Source organism: Spermophilus citellus (assembly GCF_964194105.1).
Source record: "Spermophilus citellus genome assembly, chromosome: 5".
In the NCBI taxonomy this organism is placed as follows: domain Eukaryota; kingdom Metazoa; phylum Chordata; class Mammalia; order Rodentia; family Sciuridae; genus Spermophilus; species Spermophilus citellus.
This window is the reverse complement of record NC_138186.1, coordinates 50,755,507-50,777,716: the sequence shown is the minus strand read 5'-3', so window position 1 is coordinate 50,777,716 and position 22,210 is coordinate 50,755,507. Positions and strand designations below refer to the sequence as shown.

The following is a 22,210-nucleotide window of genomic DNA, read 5'->3' as shown; positions in this document are numbered from 1 at the left end:
ACTTCCATGCATATTTCCCCACCATACGTATTTCTCTAGTGCATCTCACCCATGGCCAGCACAGAACCGGTCACCTCTGCGTCAGGCCCTTATTGTGGCGGAACAGGGAAGGGGCTGCTGGAGTGGAGTCTGCATTTTAGAGCTCAGAGGGGCTCCCAGTGCAGGTGGGGGAGACCAGTCAGCCTGTGGGGGGCACAGGGAAGGAGGCTGGGGAGCCAGAGCCCTCTTAGAGCAGGGCTGCTCTTCAGAATGAGTCCTCGCTGGTCTGGGGGGGTCGAAGGTTCCACCCCCAGCCCATCAGTCCTGAGTTTACTGCCCCAAACCCTGTCCCCAGCCCCACCACTAGAACCTGGCCCCTGCGGTGAAGAACTGTCTGGAGAAGACTTCTGTAATAAGGTGGGCTACCTGGGAGGGCTGATCATCGGCACCTCCCCTCACGTCCCTTGTCCACTCCTCTCCCCCCTGCTGGGGAGGCCAGCGTGGGCTGTGGGGGATGGCTGTGCTTCTAGGGTTGGGAGGTGCCAGCTGGTCACACCGGTGGGGATCACACGGGGCCTGGCTTGCTGTGCAGCTGGGGTTGGGGGAAAGGCTCCAGATGACCAGGATCTGGGCCCTGTCCATTTGGGATGAGATTGTCCAGCACACCACACCTCTGCCCAGCCAGGGGGGTGGCAAAGAGAGGCCACTGGTGAAGGAAGGGGACAGTCCCTCGCACTGTCCCCATGAGGCGTCTGGATAGCTCAGGAGACCCAAAGCCCTCTCTGCCCACCTTACTGCAGTCCCAGAGCTTCCTGAGCCCCTGGGCAGGGCTGGGCTCTGTACAGGGAGGGTGAGTAGAGTGAAAGGTGCTGTGGGATATGGGTAAGATGGGAGGCGAGAGGACGGGGTCGGGTACCAGCAGGACAAAGGAGCAAGACGCAGGGAAGGAGGTGTGGGGTGCGCTCCTGGCCACCCTGACAGCACCTGCCTGTCTCCTGTGGGAAGGCCCTCAGAAGGCCAAGTGCAGGAGACAGTGACTCTGGCTCTGGCCCCAGCCCTGAGGAGCAAGGTACAAAGCTCTTCCCTCTCTTTATTCTACTGTTTGGGTTTTGTTCTATTTCGTTGGTTTTGGAAGAATAAAGAGCAGCTCAGTGAAAAATAATTGGAGGTTTAGTAAGTCTCGGTGGTTCCCTTCAGATCTGGTGTTGTTCTATGGCCTGTGGTTCTGCCTGGCTCGGGCCTGGCTGGGGAGGGCAGAGCCTGCTCAGGGCAGCAGCCATCCCCAAGGCCCTCCACGCAGGCCCTCCCTCAGGTGCCAGGGGCCCTCAGCTGGCATGGCTGGGGACTCCCCTGCCCTGACTGTGGCTGAGGGGTAAGAGGCAGCCTGCAGCTGCTTGCCAGCTCTCCAAATGTCCCCGTTCACTGAAGAGAACGTTCTGGAAAGCACTGTTAGCCTGTGAACTGTCTCTGTGTGGAGAGGGAAGGATGGCCTCCCTTCCCCTCTGCCCCTGGTCCCTGCTCCTTCTAGGCCCTCATCCTTCAGGGGAGGAGCCAGGGAATAGAGAAGGAGAGAAAAGAAAAGTGGGGCGAGGCCCCCCTCAGGTGGGCTTGGCTTGGATCTGCAGCTGTCCTGGGGGTTTCCCTGGGGAGGCCCCCCACTCACTGCCCCAGGCTTGAGCTTCCCTGGCTATTTTGGATTTGGCCAGGGGGGTGGGGAGAGTCTAAGGATTGGGGAAAGGACTTCAAAGAAGGACCCCCTCCTGCCCCAGCCTGCTCCCCCTCCTGGGCTGGGAGGCAGCGGTGGGAAGGAGCACGGGGCGCCTCCCCCGCCCCTGCTCTTGGTGGCTTCTTTCACTCAGGGTATTTTTACTTTCCCCTTGTTCCTGTTACATGATCAAAGGCAGGAGGGGAGGCTAAAAGAGGCAGCGGTTTGCCCGGCTCTGGAGGAGCTCAGAAAGGCAGGCCTAGTAGGACCGAGGGCTGGAGTGGGCCCTGCTGCAGGCAGGGGCTGGACCCAGGCCCCAGGAGGGAGGGCTTGCAGGGATCTGAGGGGCTTGGGGCAGGACCTGGGCCTCAGGGCTCTTGGTTCTGGCCCTGTGGGTGTCTGCCCTTGTCCTCTCCAAGGCCTCCTGCCCTTGGGTCCCCGTGTGCACACGCTGCTCAGCTCGGATGTGCGCAGGCCTCACGGGGAAGCCAGCACTGAGCCCCCATGAAGGACCTGGAAGCCTGAGCAGGGCCCGACTGTTGAAGTGGCTGTGCGTCGGCCTCCCGGGCTGAGTCTGCCCTGCTGTGGCACACTCTGTCACCATGCCAAGATCCCTCCATTTGAAATTCATGGAAACCAATCACGGACTCACAGGGCGTCGGGGCTGGCAGGGACTGAAGGATTGGCCGGCTGGTCCAGTGCAGGGAGCTGCAGGGGTGCGGGCACCCTGCACACCCTCACATCCCCCGGTTCCCTGTCACTTGAGTGTGAGATGGGGACAAAAATACCACACGGCTCACAGGGCGGAAAAACGTAAGGAAGGCACTGAGAGTGGTGCCCAGCAGGCAACTGTGCACAGCCATTGGCTCCCTGGGCCCTGTCACCGGACAGACAGTGTCTCCTTGAGTAGACTCTCTCCCACCTGCAGCAGGAAGTCTAGTATCCTTGAACCCTGCCTGTACATAGGTTTCTTGATGATTCTACCATCTTATGACGACAGAAAATATGCCCAAGGGGAAGTATAGCCCAAAGACTGGATTGTGCTCCAATTCACCCATTTTACAGATTTTGAAACTGAGGACCAGACAGGCTGTGCTTTGCCTCCAGCACAGTAGTAACAGACTGGAGTTGTGGAGGGGCTTCTCCAGTTTCTCTTTTCTGAATTGCCTGTTGCTGGCATTAGCTACCCAGCGCCGGCCTCCTTTCACTCTGTCTAGGAAAGAGATCTCATAGACTCATATACAAGATGGTGTGGGCTCCACCTACCTGGCCTCCCCATCCCCTGGGTTTTGGAAGCATTGGCCTTCAGCCCTGGGTCACTGGTTCCTGGAGATGGTGGCATTATGAAATCATCTTTGGACTCCCTCAGAGCTCCCGGGTGGCTGAGCTGGCTTCCACACCAGCTTTTCTTTTTCTTTTTTCTGTCTGGCGCTGGCTGGGGATGGTAAGGGAGCTCTCCAGATGAGCCACATTCCCAGCCCCTTTTATTTTTTGTTTGGAGACAGGGTGTTGCTAAGTTGCCGAGGCCAGCCTTGAACTTGCTGTACTCCTGCCTCAGCCTCCTCAGTAGCTGGGATTACAGGCATGTGCCACTGCAGACCTGCCCACATCTTGGGTGACATTGGAAGAGCCATGATTTGCATTCGGGCCACTGGTTTGCCCGCAGAGTGTGGCTAGAGGGAATTAGTAGCCATACTCTTGGCTCCTGAGGAGTTCAAGTGGAGGGACCATTTCAGTGAGTGAGGTGAGGGTCTGCAGAGGCCGAAGCCCAGGAGCTGAGGCTGGCTTCTGGGATGTCACACCCTGTCCCTCCTTCCTCTTGGCCCAGAACTGGAGCAGTCAGGGCCTCTGTCGGGGGAATGGTGGGTGGAGGAGGGCTGGATCCAAGACCTCCACTTGGCCTTGATGGAGGTGCCCATGTCTCTGGGGAAACCTTTCAATCCAAACACGAATCCTTTTTCAGCTTTCTAGAGAAATTGAGGCATAGAATGGCCAAGAGGCATCCTGGTCTGCATTTGTCCAACCCCTGGGGAAGGGGACTCGGGAGCTGGCCTCGGGAGCTGGCCTCCTAGCCAAGCCCTGACTCCCTGACTCCCTAGGTGGAGGGAAGGAGGCTGCTGGCTTTGAGCAGGGAGCCTGAGAAAGGGAAGGAACCCCCGGGGGAAATTAGCCCAAATTAGCAGTGAGAATGAGGCAGAGCTGGTGTTCTCTCCTCTACCCTTGCAGATAAATATTTAATCACAACAACAATAATAATGACGATGATCATAATAATGTGCAGTAGCTCAGGCCGTAACCTGAGCCCCACTCACAGGGAGGGGTGTGGGGAGTGGAGAAGGGTGATCCAGAAAGGAGAGAGAGAGAGAGTCAGGAAGGGGTGAGGGAGCAAAAAGGAGTTGCTGGATTTTATCCTCTGCCTGGGACAGTTGAGCCGCTGGGTGGGAACGTGCCAGTGGAGGGCCCCCCATGTCCTCATGGATCAGGAGGAAAATCCAGAACTCCACATCTGTTCTCCCCGGCCTTTTCCGGCCTTCAGCATCAGCAGCTCCAAGCTGGGCTCATCTGGGGAACCACAGCCACCCCTTGTTGCCTTCTTGGTTTCTAAGTCCCCAAAGAGTCAACAAGTCTTCAATTCCAGAGCCTAGAGCTGGGAAGCCTGGGGAGTCTCTCTGGGCCTCAGTTTCCTCATCTCTAAAATGGGTTTGGGCATGGCAAAGCTGGCTTCTTTCTTTGGCTCCTGCAGGCATGTTGAGGAAGGCCTCCTCCCCAGCCCTTCCTGCGGTTCCTAGGAAGTGTGCTGTCTGACGCCTGGGCCTCTGATGGCCGTGGGCACTGGCCCTGGGCAGTCCTCAAACGTGACCTAATTTCTGCCTCAAACTCTCCCATTTCAACCAGAGTTGAGCCGCAGCTGGGAGGAAACCCAGTAGAGGAGATTTATGGAGTCTTTGGCGATAACCTCCAGCATCTCCCTCTCCCAGGCTCCTGATGAGAGATCAGAATAGCTAATGTCTTCTCTGGGCTTGTGTTTGATATTCTCTCTCTCTCTCTCTCTCTCTCTCTCTCTCTGGTGGTAGGAGAGGACTGGAGCTGGTTTCTCCTTGATGCCAGGATACACGAGCTAGGACCTCTCCACCCTTCCACAGTCATCCATGAAGATCCGGCCTGCAGGACTTGGGGATCAGAGCCTTCCTGCTGCCCCGTCGGCCCCTGCCTGCCATCTGTGGGCCTGGACTGTGTGGGCCACTGAGCACTGCTCAGGTGACAAGGAGGAGGGCAGAGAGAGCCCCAGCATGGCTGGCTCAGCTGGCCACCCCTGGCCACCCTACTGCTGAAGCAGCTGCCCCTGCGCACCCAGGCTGGAGGACCCGGGGCCTGTGAGGGCTAGGAGGGGCCACGTTCATGGGTCTCTAGGTATTTCCGAGATGCCTGCAAAGAGAGGCTGGGGCTGGTGGTGGGCCCGGCTGCCCCTCTGCCTGCTCCTCAGCCTTTACGGCCCCTGGGTGCCTTCCTCCCTGGGGAAGCCCAAGGGCCACCCCCACATGAACTCCATCCGCATAGACGGGGACATCACCCTGGGAGGCCTGTTCCCGGTGCATGGCCGGGGCTCGGAGGGCAAGGCCTGTGGAGAACTCAAGAAGGAGAAGGGCATCCACCGGCTGGAGGCCATGCTCTTTGCCTTGGATCGCATCAACAATGACCCGGACCTGCTGCCCAACATCACGCTGGGCGCCCGCATTCTGGACACCTGCTCGAGGGACACCCATGCCCTGGAGCAGTCACTGACCTTTGTGCAGGCGCTCATCGAGAAGGACGGCACGGAGGTCCGCTGTGGCAGCGGTGGCCCGCCCATCATCACCAAGCCCGAGCGCGTGGTGGGTGTCATCGGTGCTTCAGGGAGCTCGGTCTCCATCATGGTGGCCAACATCCTGCGCCTCTTTAAGGTTAGTGCCCGGGGTGGGGCCTGGAGGTGTGCTTCCGCTAACCGCCCTAGTCCCCAAGGCCAGGGGACCTAGCCAGCCCGTGTCTCTCTCCTCTCCTCTTCCCTTCCTGCCTCCTCGGGAATCTCCCCTGGAGCCATGTCTGAGAGCCGGGGTCAGTCCTCTGGCCTCAGCGTGTTGTCCTGTCCCGTGATCAGAGCGTGGGCACAGCTGCAAGGGCCACGAGGAGGGACCTGGCTCGCCGGCGCTGACCATGGTGCTGACCATGGTGCTGACCATGGTGCTGAAGCAGCGGCCAATGGCAGCCCCGGGAGGGACCCCACGCCTCCCCGGGGAACTTGGAACCAGGAGGGTAATACAGAAGAAAGGAGGAGATGGGCAGACAGACAGATGAAAAGACAGACACGTGGGGAGAAGGAAGGGCAGGCGGATAAGAAGAGAGCGGAAGTGGGAACGCTGGAGATTTGCTGGGAGGAAAAAGCAAGACTTTTGTTTTGACATTGTTTTCAAATAATTGCAATTCCCAGGGAAGGGATGTTTTCTTCTGGGTAGTTGAGGAAGCCCCTGGTGGCCTCCCTCCTGGCCCGTGATTGTGTTGGAAACTGCGTCCTGGTTTTCTGGAAGGGTGTGGGGCTGCTGGGCCTGCAGAGCCTGCAGAGGACACCGCGGGTGCCGGGAGCTGGGTCTCCATTTCTGGGCCCCGGGCCCTCCACTGAGCACCCCCCCCCTTTTTCCAGGGCCTTCCTTCTGCCCTTCCTCGGAACACACCTTTCTCTCTCTCCTTCTGGAACCCCGCCCTGCCCCCTCCGTGCCGCCTCCCTTCCTCTCTTCCCGGGGCAAGAGCTGCTGATTTGCAATTCAATTGGAGCCAAGTGCTTCGCTAAGCTGCTAAAACAACTGAAAGCTACCGGGGAGAGGGAAAAACATTACAAGCATTTTACCAATAATTATGTGCCCGCTTCTCTCCCTCAGCCTGCCTCGTTTGCTCTGCGTGCTGGTGTCGGTGTGAGTGTGGAGGGGGAGAGGCTGGGGGGAGGGGGAGGAGGAGGGGGAGGGGAAGCTGCCGGGTCCCTCCCTCAGGCGGCTGTCAGATCTTGGCCTCTGCAGTTGGCCCTTCCTCTCCCCTGTCTCCAGAGTTGGCAGAGAACCGGGAGAAGCTGCCTGGCACTGTGCAGGGTGGGAAGAGCTAAGGCTGGGTCCCTGTCTCCCAGACCCTTCCTGGAACCTTCTGACCTAACTCCCAGGATGCTTCAGTACCTGGGGGAATCTCAGGGTGTGATGAATGGAAAGGAGGGTCTGTACTGGAGGTGGGAGTGGGGGCTGGGGGGAGGTGGCTGCAGGGCAGGGGTGAAGGAGCAGGTTTGAGTTGTCCTGTCACCAGCTCTGGCTGGGAAAGGAGTTAGCCATAGGCCAGCCCCCCCCCCCCCCCCCTGTCACACAGCCATCAGCAGTGTCCCCGCAGAGCCATGTGGTCCTCAACTATGGTCTTTTTTCCTGGACTGTTGGTTTTATTTGATGATCTGGATGAAAACATGATTTTAATTTTAAAACAAATGGATGCATTATGAACAATGCCAAATTTGCATGTGGTTCAAAGAGGAAGCAGGGGACTGGAAGCCATTCTGCCCCTGCAGTGGGCAATTTGAACAGTCCCTGGGGACTAAGTTGCCCCGGGTGATCTCTTAGGGTTCCTCGGGGGACAGTTTGGGAATGGGTAGCTGGACCATTCCTGGGGTGGACGCAGGGGCAGGAGGGCCAGGGCCTGGTGATGCTGGGCTGGCACTTCAGCTGCCTCATCCAGGCCTGGGGAGGGGAGGTGGCCTGGGGCATCCAGCAGAGGGGTCAAGGCCTGGGCCCCCTGACTGTCTGTCAGGCACAGACCCCAGCCTCCAAGAGGCCACGCTGCTAGGGGCTGCTGGGGGGGTCTTTTTTTGATCTTTGTATTCAACACCTTTTGTGACTCTGAGTCTTGCAGAAAGATGATAAGGCGTCTGGGCCCCGCTCTTACAGCCATGACATCAGTGAAGGTCCCTCCCCTGTTCCAGAGGGTGGCCAGGCTCTCAGGAGCTGAGAGGTCAGGTCACTTGATACCTGCAAAAGCTCAAAAAATGGTCCCTCTCAGTGTGAGGCTTTAGAGCGTGCTCCTGGGAACACAGCTGTTTTGGGCCAGGTGCTCAGGACCCCAGACAGGCAGTGACTGTGACTCTGTGCCATCCTCTCCCCATGGCAAGGTGGGGTGGGGGAAGGGCCGGAGCCCCATGGTGTTTGACCAGCCCAGGGCTCCCGGGGCTCCTTGTCCTGTGTCCATCTGGTCAGGTATGAAGGGGGCCTGGCGCCGTTTGGCCTGCGCTTCCTCAGGTCACAGGGAAGGAGTGGGTTGGGCAGGGGTCCTGGCCCCTGGCTGTACAGAGTGAGATGGGACTAGAGGTAGAGGTGTGGGGGAGAAGGAGTGGGCAGCGGGGGTCTGCTGGGAGGGGGAGGCAGGGCAGGAGGGAGCCCGAGGAGCCAGCCGGCTGTGGTCTGCATTCCCTGAGTCCCTGGGTCCCTTTTAACAGACTTAATGTTCCAGGCTGGCGACAAGAGTCCTCCTCAATAATTAAACTGGTAGAACAAGAGGCTGGGTGAGAATTGTGAAAGCCACTCACAGAGGCTCAGAGATTGAACTCTGCAGAGGGAGGGCCCTGGGGGGGGCAGTGGGGTCCGCTCCAGGTGTTCCTGCCCCAACCCCTGCTGCCCTGGGCAGGAGGAGCCCCTGCTGGGAGCTTGGCCAGAGCTGTGACTGCGGCTTTGGGTTTCCAGTGCCCGGCCCCAAGGGGAGGTCTGGGTGGGGCAGAGGGCTGCTTCCATGCCTGGAGAATGTTCAGGGGTGCAGTCGGGGCCCAGATGTGAGCAGAACTGCAAGCGCCAGAGCTGGATGGGGCCACCTCCCTGTTGTACAGATGTGGGGACTGGGCCCTGATGAAGTGACAGGGCAGGGCTGCATCCAGTCCCCTGCTCCCAGGCTTGGCTCCTTGCAGACAGCCTGCGGAAATAAGCCGAGTTAGAAGTGATGCTTGAACCCAGGCTCTCTTTGGGGACCCGAAGCCTTGACTCTGGAGACCATAGTTCTGATAGTTGACATTCCCGACCTCACTGCCCCTGCCTCCTTCCTTCATCCTCATTTTGGCCCCTTCTCCCAGGACAGGGAGTAGTGACAGGTGTGAAGAATACCTTGCTGCTGGGGGGGTGGGGTGGTGGCACCTATCTGTCATCTCACCGGCTCAGGAGGCTGAGGCCGGAGGATTGCAAATTAGAGGTCAGCCTCAGCTACTTATTGAGATTATGAGCAATTTAGTGAGACCCTGTCTTAAAATAAAAAATAAAAAGGGCTGGGGATGTGGCTCAGTGGTTAAGCCCAGCTGGGTTCAATCTCCAGTACAAAAAAAAAAAAAATCTTAAACCAGAGGATGTGGCCTTTGTGATGCCATGTTTGGGGGACAGCCCAGGCTCTGGAGCCAATCAGACCTGAACTTGAATCCCTGCTCCATCCGAGTTAACTCACCTCTGCTTATCATATCAGTCATGGACACCATAGTATGAATGAGCCAATAGGCTCTTTCCCTGATAATAGCCATTATTCCAAGGTGAAGGAACAGAGTGCAGACCCCTCAAAGAAGCACTTTCCAAACTCTGGACCTGGAAGAACTCAGAATCCAGAAATCATTTTAGCCTCTCTTCCGTCTTGCGGTGGAGAAAACAGGCTCCGCAGGAGGTGGAGGATTTGGGCTGGGGGCTGGCCGCCTGACCCACCTTTCCCTTCCTCCTTCCTCATTTGTAAGGTGGGACTCGCATCCCTGCGACCTCACAGGCAGGGTGGGGCGAAGGTCAGGCCTGAGCACACCTTGCGCCGTGTCTGGCACACAGTCAGCCCACGGGAAATGTCACGGCGCAGCTTGTAGCGGGGCCTGAAGTCAGCGTGCGAGCCTCCACTGATGCAGAAGAGGATGCGGCCAGCGGGCAGTGACAGACGGTGACCTTTGAGGCTGATCCTGGAGAGTCCCCGCCATCTGCTGGGCCTCTTGTGTCTTCCTGCCACGGGCTCCGCGCTCGGGGCGTCTTGGCTAATGAGCTTCCTTGCTGGCGCACAGTGGGGCGGGGAGGGGCGAGGAGGCAGCCCGGCCCCGGGGGCTCCCTCAGTGCGCACGGGGCTGGCCGGTGGCTCTTCCGGTGCAGGGACTGATGTCTCAGCCCTTCTGTGGCTTAGATGACAGCCTTTCTATTGAGGACGTGGCTCGTGGGTCTCCGTGTATTTCATGGCCCAACTGGGGGACCCCCCCCTCCAGAGTCCACCCCACCCTCCCGCAGCCCGCGCATCTCCCTTGGAGACAGCTGGCCTCGACCCCCACCTTCCCCCTGGCCAGCACCCGCCGCCCGCAGGCTCAGGCTCAGCTTTTGGAATTCAGAGCTCAGATCTCATCGTGGACGGGGCTACATCTCCCGCCTCCCCCCAGACTCTGACCTGGACCAGGACTCTCCCGAAACCTCCTCCCCCCTCTCCCTGCTCCTCATGGCTTCCCCTGGGCCAAAGCTCTGCTCAGGAGCTGGAAGGATCTTTCTAAAACCCAAAGGAAGTCTGCCTTGTAAGGACTTCCTAGCAGATTAAAATGCAAACTCCTGCCTGGTCCCCTGTGCCGCCTGCCTGATGGGCTGGCCTGGCTGGACCTTTGTCTCTCCCAGTACCCACACCTGTCATACCGGCCTCCTTATGTTCCTTGAGGCCGTGCTGTTGTTCAACCCCAGGGTCTTTGCACCTGCTATCCTCTCTGTCTGGAATCTTCTCTCCCTCTACTGTTTGAAGGTGGATCTTTCTCATGCAGCCTTAAGCTTAAAGGCCTCTCTTCAGAGCCCCCCCACCCCCAGGCCCTAGTTATTCCATCTCCGTATTCTCTTCCTTCAGGGCCTTCATCACATTTGCATTCATGTACATATTTGTTCCTTTTTGTTTGTCCTTGGCTTCTCTTCCAGACCCAGGTTAGCAAAGGGCTGCCCCGGAGCCAGATCCGTGGCCTGCAGCCTGATTCTGTACGGTCCAGGGGCTGAGGAAGCTCTGTATGTTTCGCTTTGCTGTTTATTTAGTGGTGCTGGGGATGGAACCCAGGGCTTCCCCTGTGGCTGGAAGTGGCTCCATCACTGAGCCACGTGCCCAGCCCTATTTTATTTTTATTTTTTATTTTGAGAGAAGGTCTTGCTAAATTGCTGAGGCCATCCTCAAACTTGCAGTCCTCCTGCCTCAGCCTCCTGGGTGACTGGGATCATAGGTGTGCACACCTGGTTCTTTCTATTTTAAATGGTTGGAAAAAAATCAGAATAAAATGTCATGACATGAGAAAGTTACATGCAATTAAACTTTCAGGGTGTTTAAATAAAGTTTTATGGGAACACAGCCAGGCTCACCTGCAGCTACTGGGGTAGCTTCGTTGGCGGCCTTGAGTAGCGGCCTGCTGAACTCAGCTCCACCCTGCGGGCGCCAGGCCTCAATTGTTCCTCTGGAGGGACTCGTGGAGGGACAGGGAATGCAGGGAGGCGTCTTGGGCTCCCAGGTCTCAGCAAGAGCAGTACAGCTGGGGTCTTGGGGGCTGTGTGAGTGCCGCCTGATCTGGGGTGCGTGTAGTTAGGGCCACCTTACCACAAGGTCAAGCCAGTGTCCCCTCTGGTGGCCCCAGAGTCACCTGGATGTGTTTTCTTCCTGAAAATCCCTTCCCAGCAACCCCCAGAGGCAGGTGTACATTTATTATCTCCATTTTATTTAAAAAATTTTTAAATTTATTTTTGCATTACAATTCTTAGTACACCATTATACCATAATTTATCATGTCTCTGATTATATCATCTCCATTTTACATAACTGACATCTGGAGCACAGAGAAGCTAAGCATTGTGCCCAAGGTCACACAGCTAGGAAGTGGTGGAGCCGGACATGGATCCAGCCTGTCTGGCCCTGCTCTACCCTTCTCTTCCACTGTTCTGTCTTTTGATCACCATATAGGTATGGGTGTGAGGCTTGGTCCAACGTTTACTCTGTGTGGCTTCTCTGAGCCTCAGTTTACTCACCTGTGAAATGGGCATGAGGATACTCACTCAGCAGAAATGGTAGCACGTGCAAAGCCCTTAGCTTGGGATTTGTTGGTGCTGGAACGTATTTGGGTAGACACCAAAATGGGATCTGATGGGAGAGGGACAGCCAGAGCCTGTAGCTATGGACCTGGGGCCTCTAGACTCAGCCCCACCAGCCCCCTGACAAGGCCTCACCTCCCCAAGGCCCCGAGGCTCCACCCCCTCCTGTCTGCTGTGCTCCAAGCAGGACTCCTGCCCCCTCCACCACAGACCTCACGGGGAAGGGAGGGGCTTCCGAGGTCCATGGGCCCCTTCTTACTGCAGGGGCTGCTGTGGGAGGAGGGGCTCTTGTGACCCTGGACAAGTCACTGGGCTTCTCTGGACCTAGATGTCCTTGTCTGTAAAATAGGGACATCTGTGGCTCCTACCCCCTGGGGGAGGCATTGTGAGGACTGATCGAGGGTCCACAGGACATGCCCAGGGCAGTGCTGACCCAGGGGAGCCCAGGCTTTGGAGGCAGCGCAAGCAGGAGGCCCAGACCCCGGCCAGTCGCTAAGCCTCTGGACCCTGCCCGTCCTGGCTGTGACTCGGCTAGAGCCTGGGTCTCTTTCAGGGTGTGAGTGACAATGCAGTGGAGCTGGTGATGTGTCAGGCACACAGTAGGGCTTCGTGGTGTTGGTCCTCCTCTCCTGCTGACAGAGCACCCAGAGGTGGAGCCAGACTCCTCCTTCGAGGCCCCGCTCAGGATCCAGCCAGACTCTGCTGACCCTCCACGGGTGTGTGGGGCCACTCACGCCCTCCACGGCCTGTGAGCATGCCCAGGGAGGAGTGGGCTGGACCTCTCTTGGTCTTCCCCCGGCCCCCAGTGCCCAGAGACAGACAGGCAGGCAAATCGGGGAGCCAGCGACCTTGGGGGCCCCAGGTCTGTGGGTGCGGGCCAGGCCTCTCGCTCCTGCCTCCCTCTAGTGAGCTGCGTGCCCTTCATTTCCCCCAACTCACTGCACCAGCATTTTGTTGACCAGACTTGGAGGAGGAGAGAGGCCGATGCCACTTTGGGTTCCAACTGACCTTCCCGCTTGGGCCCGGGTGAGGAGGGCATGCGGGGCCTGGACCCCAGTTCCAGGGGGACCTGCAGCCTGGAGCCACGTTGGAGGAGGAGGAGGAGGTGCCTTTAGTTGCCCCTGCTCCTCGGTGTCCCCAGCCCCGCCATCTGTCTGCCTCTGTGACTCCCTCTGCCTCTGTGGCCTCCCCCGTCCTCTTCCTCCCTTGGACCCCTCTTTGTCTGGCTTTCTCGGGGTGGTGTGGCATGGCTTCCTTGCTGGGGGACTGTGGTTAAGGGCCTGACACCCTCGGTGTACCCTTGGGCTGCCCACCTGCGTGTCCACTTGCCTTGCCCCTTGACTGTGGCCTTAGCATGGCAGTAGCACTCCCTGGACACCCAGAACCTTCCTCCCTCATGGCCTCCAGAGCCCCTGACCTAGGGGGTCCCAGCACAGCTCGGAGCTCTTCTTGACTGGCCGGGGGTGATGAGGTCGGCTCTGAATACTTCCAGGGACGTGGGGGTCAGGCTGTTCGCAAGGGTGTGAACTTGCTGCAAAAAGGGAAATCGAGATTCTGGGTTTGGCCTGACTGTGTGACCTTGGGCAGCTCGCTCGCCCTCTCTGAACCTGGTTTCCGGTCTGTAAAGTGGGCAGGTGAGATGTTAGTGGAATCAGCACAGGGCAGCATGCAGCGGGCGCTCAAGAAACCGTGGCCGTGGAAGGTGTCTCCGTGAGGAGGGGGCTGCACTCTCACCCTGTCCCCTCCTTTGGTTCCCTTGTTCCTGGACCTCAGTCCTCTCCAGGCCTCTGGTCACCTTCCAGGTCCCAGGGTGACCCAGGACCAGCCATGCTCTGCTCAGCCTGCCCCTGGCCCAGTGAGGGTAGAACAGACCTCGTGGAGGCCACTGCCTGCTGGGTTGCTGTCCCCAAGGGCCAGCAGGGGATTTCAAACAGCCTAGCTGAGGTCCCTGGAGGGGTCAGCACTCGCCTGGGCAGAGTGGAGAGGGGCCTAATGGGTCCTCCGTGTCTCCTGACAGAGTGTGGACAGAGCTCTCGCCTGGTCCTGTCCCTGGGGCTGTGGTGTAGGGGCAGCTGGAACTTCTGCTGGGGCCTCCAGAGCCGGTGTCCACGCCGCCCCCAGCTCAGGTCTGGGAGCTCTCAGGATCAGTGGGGTCCCCCGCCAGACCAGCGCTGTACCCCAAGGGAGGATCCCAGGAGGCGGACGAGCCAGGGCTGGGCTGGGGTGTGGGGGGGAGGGGGGCCTCACAGGGAGTGGAGGCCGCCCTTTTGTTCTGTTGAAACGGGGTGTCATCGCCAAGGTCAGCCTCACGGGCTCCTCACTGCCACAAAGCCATGCGTGTGGGGTTTGTATTTTTTCACTTCTTTTTTTTTTTGAGGTACTGGGGGTTGAACTGAGGGGCACTCACCCACTGGGCCACATGGCCAGCCCTATTTTTTTTTTTTTTTTTGTGGTGCTGGTGATTGAACCAGGGCCTTGTGCATGGGAGGTAAGCACTCTACCAACTGAGCCCCATCCCCAGCCCTATTTTGTATTTTATTTAGAGTCAGGGTCTCACTGAATTGCTGAGCACCTTACTGTTGCTGAGGCTGGCTTTGAACTCATGACCCTCCTGCCTCAGCCTCCTGAGTTGTTGGGGTTACAGGTGTGCACCACTGTAACTGGCAAAGTTTGTCTTCATTTTAAGAAAGAAACTTTGTAAGTCTATTGGAAGGCCCCTGGGTGTGTCGCCTCATCCCTCTCCTTTCTCTTCCTTGAAGCAACTGTTGCCTTGTCTTGGATGTGTGCAATTCAAAAAAAAATTCATCAATAATACTTAGTTCAGGTTTGCGTGTTTTGTGCTTGAGAAGGGGGCCTATCACGTGCTTTCTGCTCGCTTCTTTTCCCTCAGGCCTGTTGCTCGCTGGTTTGCTTTGTTCCTTTTCTTGGCTGCATAGTGCTCTGCCGTGGGACTCTGCCCCTGTGCATTTACTCCTCCATTCTCCTGTGGTCACCCAGTTGTTCCCAAGGATCTTTTTGGTGTCACAGACGTCTTTGCCCATATTCCCCTGAGCAGGGGAAGAGCTCCTTGCTGGTCATGCCCAGGAGTGGGATTGTAGGCTCCTGGGGGTGAAACCTCTCCCCGGGGGCTGCCAGCTCACCCTCTCCACGTTCTGCAGGGGGCTCTCTGTCTTAGAGACCCGCCCCCTGTTGGAGTCCCCCTGGGGCCTGTTCAGGGGTTTCCCAGGTTCTGGGCCTGCACAGCCCTCTGGGGGGACTCTCTGGGGCTGAGTCTTGCGTCAAGCTCCCTGGGGGTTTCTTAGACTGGCATTTAGTGGCAGAGGGTCCCGCCCTGCCTGGGCTCTGTGGAGAGCCCCTCCGGCTCATCTTTCCCTTGGGGTGGGACTTTGGAAGGCGCTGGTCTCTGTGAGGTGGGGCTGGGGTGCAGGGAAGGCTTCCTGTGGGACACTCGGGGGCCACATTAGCTAGGCTGAGGGGGGCTGGCAGCTGTGGAGGGCATTTCAGGGGAGGGGACAGTGAGTCCAAGGCCTGGTGGCAGAGAGCAGCTCTGGGAGGCTGCCGGGGCTCAGGGGTGCTGTGGCCAAGAGGGTGACAGGCGGTTGCTGGGGACATGACAGGCATCCACCTCCCTGCAGTGGTGGCTCCTGACAGTGAGGACGGGGCTGCCGCTGTTGGGTGGCTGTTGGGGGTGGCCGGGGTGTCTGGAGCAGGGAATGTTAAGTGCCTTCTAAGTACTTTGATTATCTTAATTGCTTAAGTGGTTTCCTAAGAGGGTCCTAAGGATCCTGGGGACACAGACACAAAATCAATTAGGAAAGTTCAACAACCTGACAGGAGACAGGCCCTCTCACCTGCTCCACCCCGCCCTGCCCCGCCCGCTCTGCAGCCGGAGGTCAGCTCCTCTCTCCAGCACAGAGGCCTGGCGGGACGGGGAGGATATGGGGGACTGGGAGGGTCATCCCCTTTGAAGAAGCAGCTCTCCTGAAAGAAGGGGTCTTTAGGCAGCAGCCCTGGGAGTCTGAGTGTCCCCAGGCCTGGCAGTCTTTCAGATTACGGTGTCATTGGAGCACCCATGGCCTGGTGTCCCCAACGCCACAGGACCTGGCCCAGCCGCAGGGGCCCTTCTCAGGCCTGCACCCAGGGCTGGAGCCTGAGTGGCCCCTTTATTGGAGTCTTCGAGCGCCAGGGCAGGAGGAGGCCAGGGGCCTGTTTACGTCCTCCCTGGCAGCTAGCAGCTGGCTTGGTGACCTTGCAGCGCTCCTGGGGACGGTGTCACAGCAGGAGGCCTTTCCCTTTGAGTGGCTACATCAGTCTCCCTGGTCCCTTAATGGACCCAGGTGGTTTCCAGTCTTTGGCTTTTACAGTAAAGCCTCGTGGGCGACTCTGCCTTGGCCACCACGCACAGCTCTGGGGTGGCCCTGACCTGGCACTGGGTCACAGTGCAGTTGTGCTTGTCATTTCTGCAGATGTGGCCACCTTGCTGTCTCATCAGTGAGGGCTGAGGGCTGGGCTTGGTGGTGTCCTGCAGCCGGGCCCCCACCTCGGCTGCCGGCCAGGTCCCGGGGACAGCCTGTGGCAGGTCCTGACCTAGTCTCTGTGTGGTGGCCTTGTGTAGCTCGTCTGGAGTAGAATTGCCTATTTCTTTTGTGAATTCCCACAGTACCTAGAGGGAAGAGGTTTTTAAAAAATTAGCAGAGAGGTGTCAACGTGTGAAAAGCTCATCTCTGCCCCAAACCCAGGTGGGGTGGGGACACCAGGCGGCAGGCACCTGACCCCCAGGAGCATCTCCCTGCTCAGGAGGGAGCAGATGGCCTGGGTTTGCTTTTGTTTGTACTGTCGTGTTGCTTTGGTAAATGTTTACTGAGGATCCCCCCCCCCCCCGCCAGGCCCCCTCCTTTGCTCTAGAACAAGGAGGTAGTATTTTCCCTAGTATTCGGTCTATTTTTTTCTGGTGCTGGGGATGGAACCCAAGGTCACTTTACCACTGAGCTACACCCCTGGGCCTTTTAATTTTTATTTTGAGGCAGAGTCTCCCTGAGTTGCCCAATATGGCCTTGAACTTGTCCTCCTCCTACCTCAGGTTCCCGAGTCACTAGGATGACAGGTGTGCCTCACCATGCCCAGTCCAGGTTATAAGTGCATTTTATGTGCACCTTGGGGTCCAGTGCTTGAGTGTGGCTTGTGGTGTTTTGGACTCTCAGAGGTCTGCTGCAGGTGGCTCCTGGGCATTTCTTAGAAACTGTGGTGGGGACATTGGGCCTGGCAGAGAATGTCAAGAGGAAACTCAGGTTCGATTCCAAAAGTTCACAATTTATAATCTTGCGGTCACTTTTTGGTCATTCCATAGGATCTACAAAGCAGTCAGTACAGCTGCTCTATTTTTTTTCTTTTGTTGTGGCTGTAGATGGGCAGCCTGCCTTAATGTTATTTGTTTATTTCTCTGTGGTGCTGAGGATGGAACCCAGGGCCTCACACATGCCAGGCAAGCACTCTGCCGCTGAGCCCCAGCCCCAGCCCTGGCCACCCTATTTTATAGATGAGGAAACAGACCCAGAGAAGTCAATGTGTTGGGGACCACCCAGAACCACAGGGGGGCTCAGAATCAGGGTCCCAGCCCCCCACCCCAGAGCTCTGCCCCTACCTGTACCTGAAAGTCACAAACAGGTCCTTCTAGTGGGCCCTCCCTTGGTCCCTTGGGACACAGACAGTCAGCTTTGGGTCCCTATGTGTAAGCGTGGCCCCATGTCCCCGGACTCCTTCCTGGTGTGGTTGTAAAAGCCAATATGTCTGTGGCAGGCTTGGAAGTAAACAGAAACCCATAAAGAAGCGAGTAAAAATGGCTCAATTACCCCGCTCTCCAGGGTGATAACCTTGATGTGTTCGCATCCCTCCTTTTAGCCCTTCTGTATAATTTAGCAAGTTGAGATGGCATCCTCTCTGGGTCATAGCCGGTGTCTGAGCCGGGCTCTCGTGCTGAGCATCTCCAGTACCCTCAAGCCGTCCCTGGAACGTGGTGTTGAGTGGCTACAGAGTCACCCAGGGGCCGTGGCATCTCTGATACGCCAGGGCCCACGGAGGCTGGTTGGCTGTGGGTCTGGGGGCTGCTTCCCCACAGTGGCCTCTCCACCAGGGGACGTGCCGGTGCCGCCTTCCCGGCCCGGTGGTGGGGCAGGAGGAGGGAGGGCCCTGCTGACTGGAGCAGCTCCTGAGGGGGTGGCAGGTGCTCAGGTAGCTCCCTGGGGGGTGGGTGGGGAGCGGCCATGGCAGGTGGCACGTAGGACGAGAGCCCGGCATCCTGGGCGATGCCATGGACTTGGGACATGGGGCCTGGAGAGACGTGCTCAGCTGAATTGCTGGCATGGAGGCTGGGGACCGTGGTGTCACTTATGCCTGCTCAGGATGAAAGCCTCCAAAACCCTGGAAATTAAGTCCAAGGTTGTAAATGGAGCATGTTGGCTGAGGGAGGTGGTGGGCAGGGGACCAGGTGGACGGGGGGCCAGGCGGGCAGGGAACCCAGCTGGCAGGGAGGGTGGTGACCTCCCAGGCTCCTCACGGTGGACAGGTGGCCTGTGTGGCAGGGGCCAGGGAGAAGGTGGGAAGGCCCTGAGGCTCCCGGCTGGCATTGCTCGGAAGCCCATTAGGGCCTGGCCCGGCTTGGCTTGTCATCTCGTCTCCATTCTCCCCCGGGGTCCTGCTCCAGGTCCCTGGGCTCCCGGCTTCCCATCTGCTGGCCTCTGCGTCTGATGTGCCCTCAGAAGACTGCCCCCTGAAGGCCACTCTGCCTCCCGGTTTTGTTCCTTCCCAGTGTAGAAAGGTTGAGGTGTAACTTGTCACCGTAGAATATTTACGTTGCAGACGTACTGCCCGCCGAGCCAGGGCCTAACCGCTGAGCCACACCCTCAGCCCTTTTAAAAATATTTGATTCAGACCCAGGGTCTCACTGTTACTTAGGACCTTGCCAAGTGGCTGAGGCTGGCTTTGAACTCACAATCCTCCTGCCTCAGCCTCCTGAGCCGCTGGGATTACAGGCGGTGCGCCACCGTGCTGGCCCTGATAAGCTCTTATAAATGCCGTGTTTATCTGACTTATCAGCACAGAGAACATTTCCAGTGCTCCGGAAAGTTCCCTGGAGCTCCTCCTGGCCAGTACCCCTCCCTCCTGAGGATAATCACAGCCTGATTTCCGACAGCACAGCTTAGCGCTGCCTGGCCTGAGCGTTACTTACAGGGAGGCAGAGAGCGCGTCTTTCCTCCCTGGTTTCTTTGTTCACGTTGCTTGTGAAATCCACCCGAGGGGCGGAGGTACGGGGGGCTCACTCTTTTGTATTGTTCCGTACGATTCCATTGTGTCATTATGGGGCTGGTTCATAATTTATGTATCCATTCTGCCGCTGCTGGACATTGGCCTGAGTCCAGTGTTTGCCTACTAGGAATGAGGCCGCTCCTCTGAACATTTGTGTCTGATTTTAAGTTTTTGTCCAGGGATTGAATCCAGTAGTGCTTAGCCACTGAGCCACATCCCCTGATCTTTTAAAAAATATTTTGTTTTGAGACAGGGTCTCACTAGGTTGCTTAGAGCCTTGCTAGGTTGCTGAGGTTGGCTTTGAACTTGGGAGCCTCCTGCCTCAGCCTCCCAAGCTGCTGGGATTGAATGTATCTTTAAGTGGATGTAAGTGCTTACTTCTTGTGTGTGTGTGTGTGTGTGTGTGTGTGTGTGTGTGTGCCCGTGTGCGTGCACTCATACGTGTGTGTTTTAAGTGAATTGCTGGCTCATAAGGATGTATGAATGACCTCCAAAGAGGTTGGACCTTCTTGCCACTTTTCTTTGCTTTGGAAATCCTACCTGTGCTTTGGGGCCCATCTCAAATGTCACCTCTTCTATCATCCTCATGTACAATGCTGGCCTCTGGGGCTCTGGGGCTCCTAGGGCAGGACTGTGTCTTTCTTCTTTCCTGCTCTTGTCTACTGCACCTGGAACACAGTAGGTGCTCAATAAAAGACAGCATTGGATTCATATGCTGGCATGTGCTGGTGGTTTTGCAGAGGTTATCTAATGTACATTGCCAGCTAGGAAGTCGGAATCATGGGCTCTGTTGTTCAGGTGGGGAGACTGAGGCTTGTCCCTAAGGCAGCGGAAGCTGCAGCGCTGCTTGTCCCCGAAGCCCGTGCTCCTTCCACAGTGCCAGGCGCCATGTGTCTGGCGTTTCCTGCTCTTTTCCAGCTCGCCCACTTTAATTCACTGGCCCCGTGTCCTAGTTTGGGGGCCGTTGAAGTGAATCTCGTGGGTGACCCAGTTAGCTGTGGCTCAGCCAGCTCCCCGAGTTCCATCAGCTCCGTTGCCATCTTCAGTCTGTGGCCCAGAACTGGGGACTCCAGGTTGGGCTGGAGGCCGGGAGGCCACAGGAACCACCTGTGTGCCCTTAAAGCTCTCTCCTGCCGTGTCTGACACCGCACCCACTGCCGTCCTCAGAGTCCCTTTCCCTGGAGGCCTGAGCCTGGCTGCTGAATCTTACCTTTTCTGAGTGAGGAACCTGTGGCCTCAGTTGTGATGCGTCTGGGTTCCTCCTGGGCCCTGGGAGGGACCCCGGGAGGGACCTGGGGCTCCTGCTCCCGCAGGTGCTGTGGTGTCTGGGGAGGTGGTGGCAGGGCCTGTCCCAGGGCCCCCGTGGGAAACTGCAAAGGCAACTTCAGGCCCTCAGTTTCTAAATGGCCCTGGAGAGGCCTGGGCGGGCAGGTGTCTGGGGCCTGGGCCTCTGGACTGAAGTTCACCGGCTCCTGAGGCGGCTGTCCATGGTCCTGGAAGAGAATCCGCCCGGGAGGCTGCCGCGGGCCGTGGTGGCCGGGCGCTGGTGGCTGCCCCGCGGTTCTCTCCGCAGCTCGTCGTGGGGGGAGCCGGGCATGTGGCTGGGCAGACGTCGCGGGCGCCTGGATGTTTTAATTGAAGCCTGGAGACACGGTTGCTCTCTCTGCTGCGCTAACCATGTACGAAGTAAATAATTCAGCGGTGGCTGTGTGGTGGCTGCTGGCCTTGCCCATGGGGGTGGCCACACGCGCGCTTGCCCACACAGCTGGGCGGGCCAGGGACTGCTGCTCTGGGCGGGTGGCCACTCCAGGGCCAGGTGTGGCTGTGGTACAGGGCCCTGGCCACCTCTCCCCCTGGTGGATGGCTTCCTTCCAGGCAGCCCTGAGGGGAGGGAGCACATCAGGGGGCCCACTGCTCCTGGGGGCAGCGATTAAGTGGCACTTAGAGGTCCCTAGGTCCTTGGAGCAGCCCCCAATGCCAGTGACCTGGAGGAAAGGACCCTCTTAGCGGGGCTGCTCCCTGCGCTCCGTGTGAGCTGGATCCTTTGATTCAGCAAATATTTCTGGAGCTCCAAGGTTGTGCCAGAAACCGGAGCAGGTGGTGGAGGGGAGGGACTGCCAGAGCGAGAATCTGGGTCCCTCCTGGGCGGGGAGGTGTGACAGGCACGTGATCAGTCACGGCTCCAGTGGGGGCGGGAGGAGGCGGTGGAGGTGCAGGTGAGCGCTGGGAGCTAGGAGGAGGGGCCGGCGGTTCTGACAAGGTGTGCACCGGGTGGCTTCCTGGAGGAGGTGGCTGGTGTCCTGCAGGCAGAGACGGAGCCATGACAGTGCTCTCAGCAGAGGGTGGCTAATGACAGGGTGCCTGGCTTGACGGTGGCATTGGGGGGGTCAGGGGATGGGTAAGTGGTCAGGGGACTGGGATAGATGGGGGAGTGGGGCTGGGGCCAAGGGTGAACCTGACTCTGCAAGGTGGTGCCCTGCTTGGATTTCGGGGCAAGAATATTCTTTTGAGTGTGGAGTGGGGTGTCCATTGTGGAGCGAGACCTGAGGCTGAGAGGGTGACCAGGAGGCTGGTGGAAGGGTTTGGAGTGGAGGTGACGGTCTGCAGCACAGTGACCTTCATTCATTCCGACACCAGAGAGTTGGTAAATGTCTGTTATGAGCCAGATGTTGGGCAAGTTGGGAATCCAGCAGCGAAGAAAACGGAACATACAATTCTTGCCCACATGGAGCTGACCTTCCAGAGGGGGGAAGAGACAGTAAACGTGGTAATTCAACTAGTGACAGGTGCCATAGAAGAAAATTTCACAGGGGCAGAGTTTATAGGGTGTTGCAGCAGGGGAAGTATAAAAGGGCCATCAGGGAAGCCCTGGGAGGGGACATTTGGACAGGGACTCAGGTGTGTAAGGAAGGGAGCTGGTGGCTGACTGGTACTTTGGATAAAGGCTATAACCAGTGCAGTGGCCCTGAGGCAGGGATGTGCTTGACCCTCATAAAATTGCTGAGGCTGGCCTCAAACTCGTGATCATCCTCCTGCTTCAGTCTCTTGATTACAGGTGTGCGCCACTGCACCTGGGACTTAGTAGCTTAGTGACCAGAGGATGGCCCTGGCTAGAAGCACACATGGGCTCTAA

The 22,210-nt window shown here is 58.1% G+C and overlaps 1 protein-coding gene across 1 annotated transcript in view; it reads left to right on the top strand.

Annotated features, from left to right (window-relative positions):
* Positions 1 to 22,210, top strand: part of GRM4 (glutamate metabotropic receptor 4) — a 102,474-nt gene that overhangs the window by 5,338 nt on the left and 74,926 nt on the right. Inside the window, exon 2 of the mRNA XM_081296518.1 lies at positions 4,759 to 5,625. Coding sequence (XP_081152644.1) covers positions 5,107 to 5,625 — 519 coding nt within the window. The 5' untranslated portion in view covers positions 4,759 to 5,106. The remainder of the gene's footprint in view (positions 1 to 4,758; positions 5,626 to 22,210) is intronic.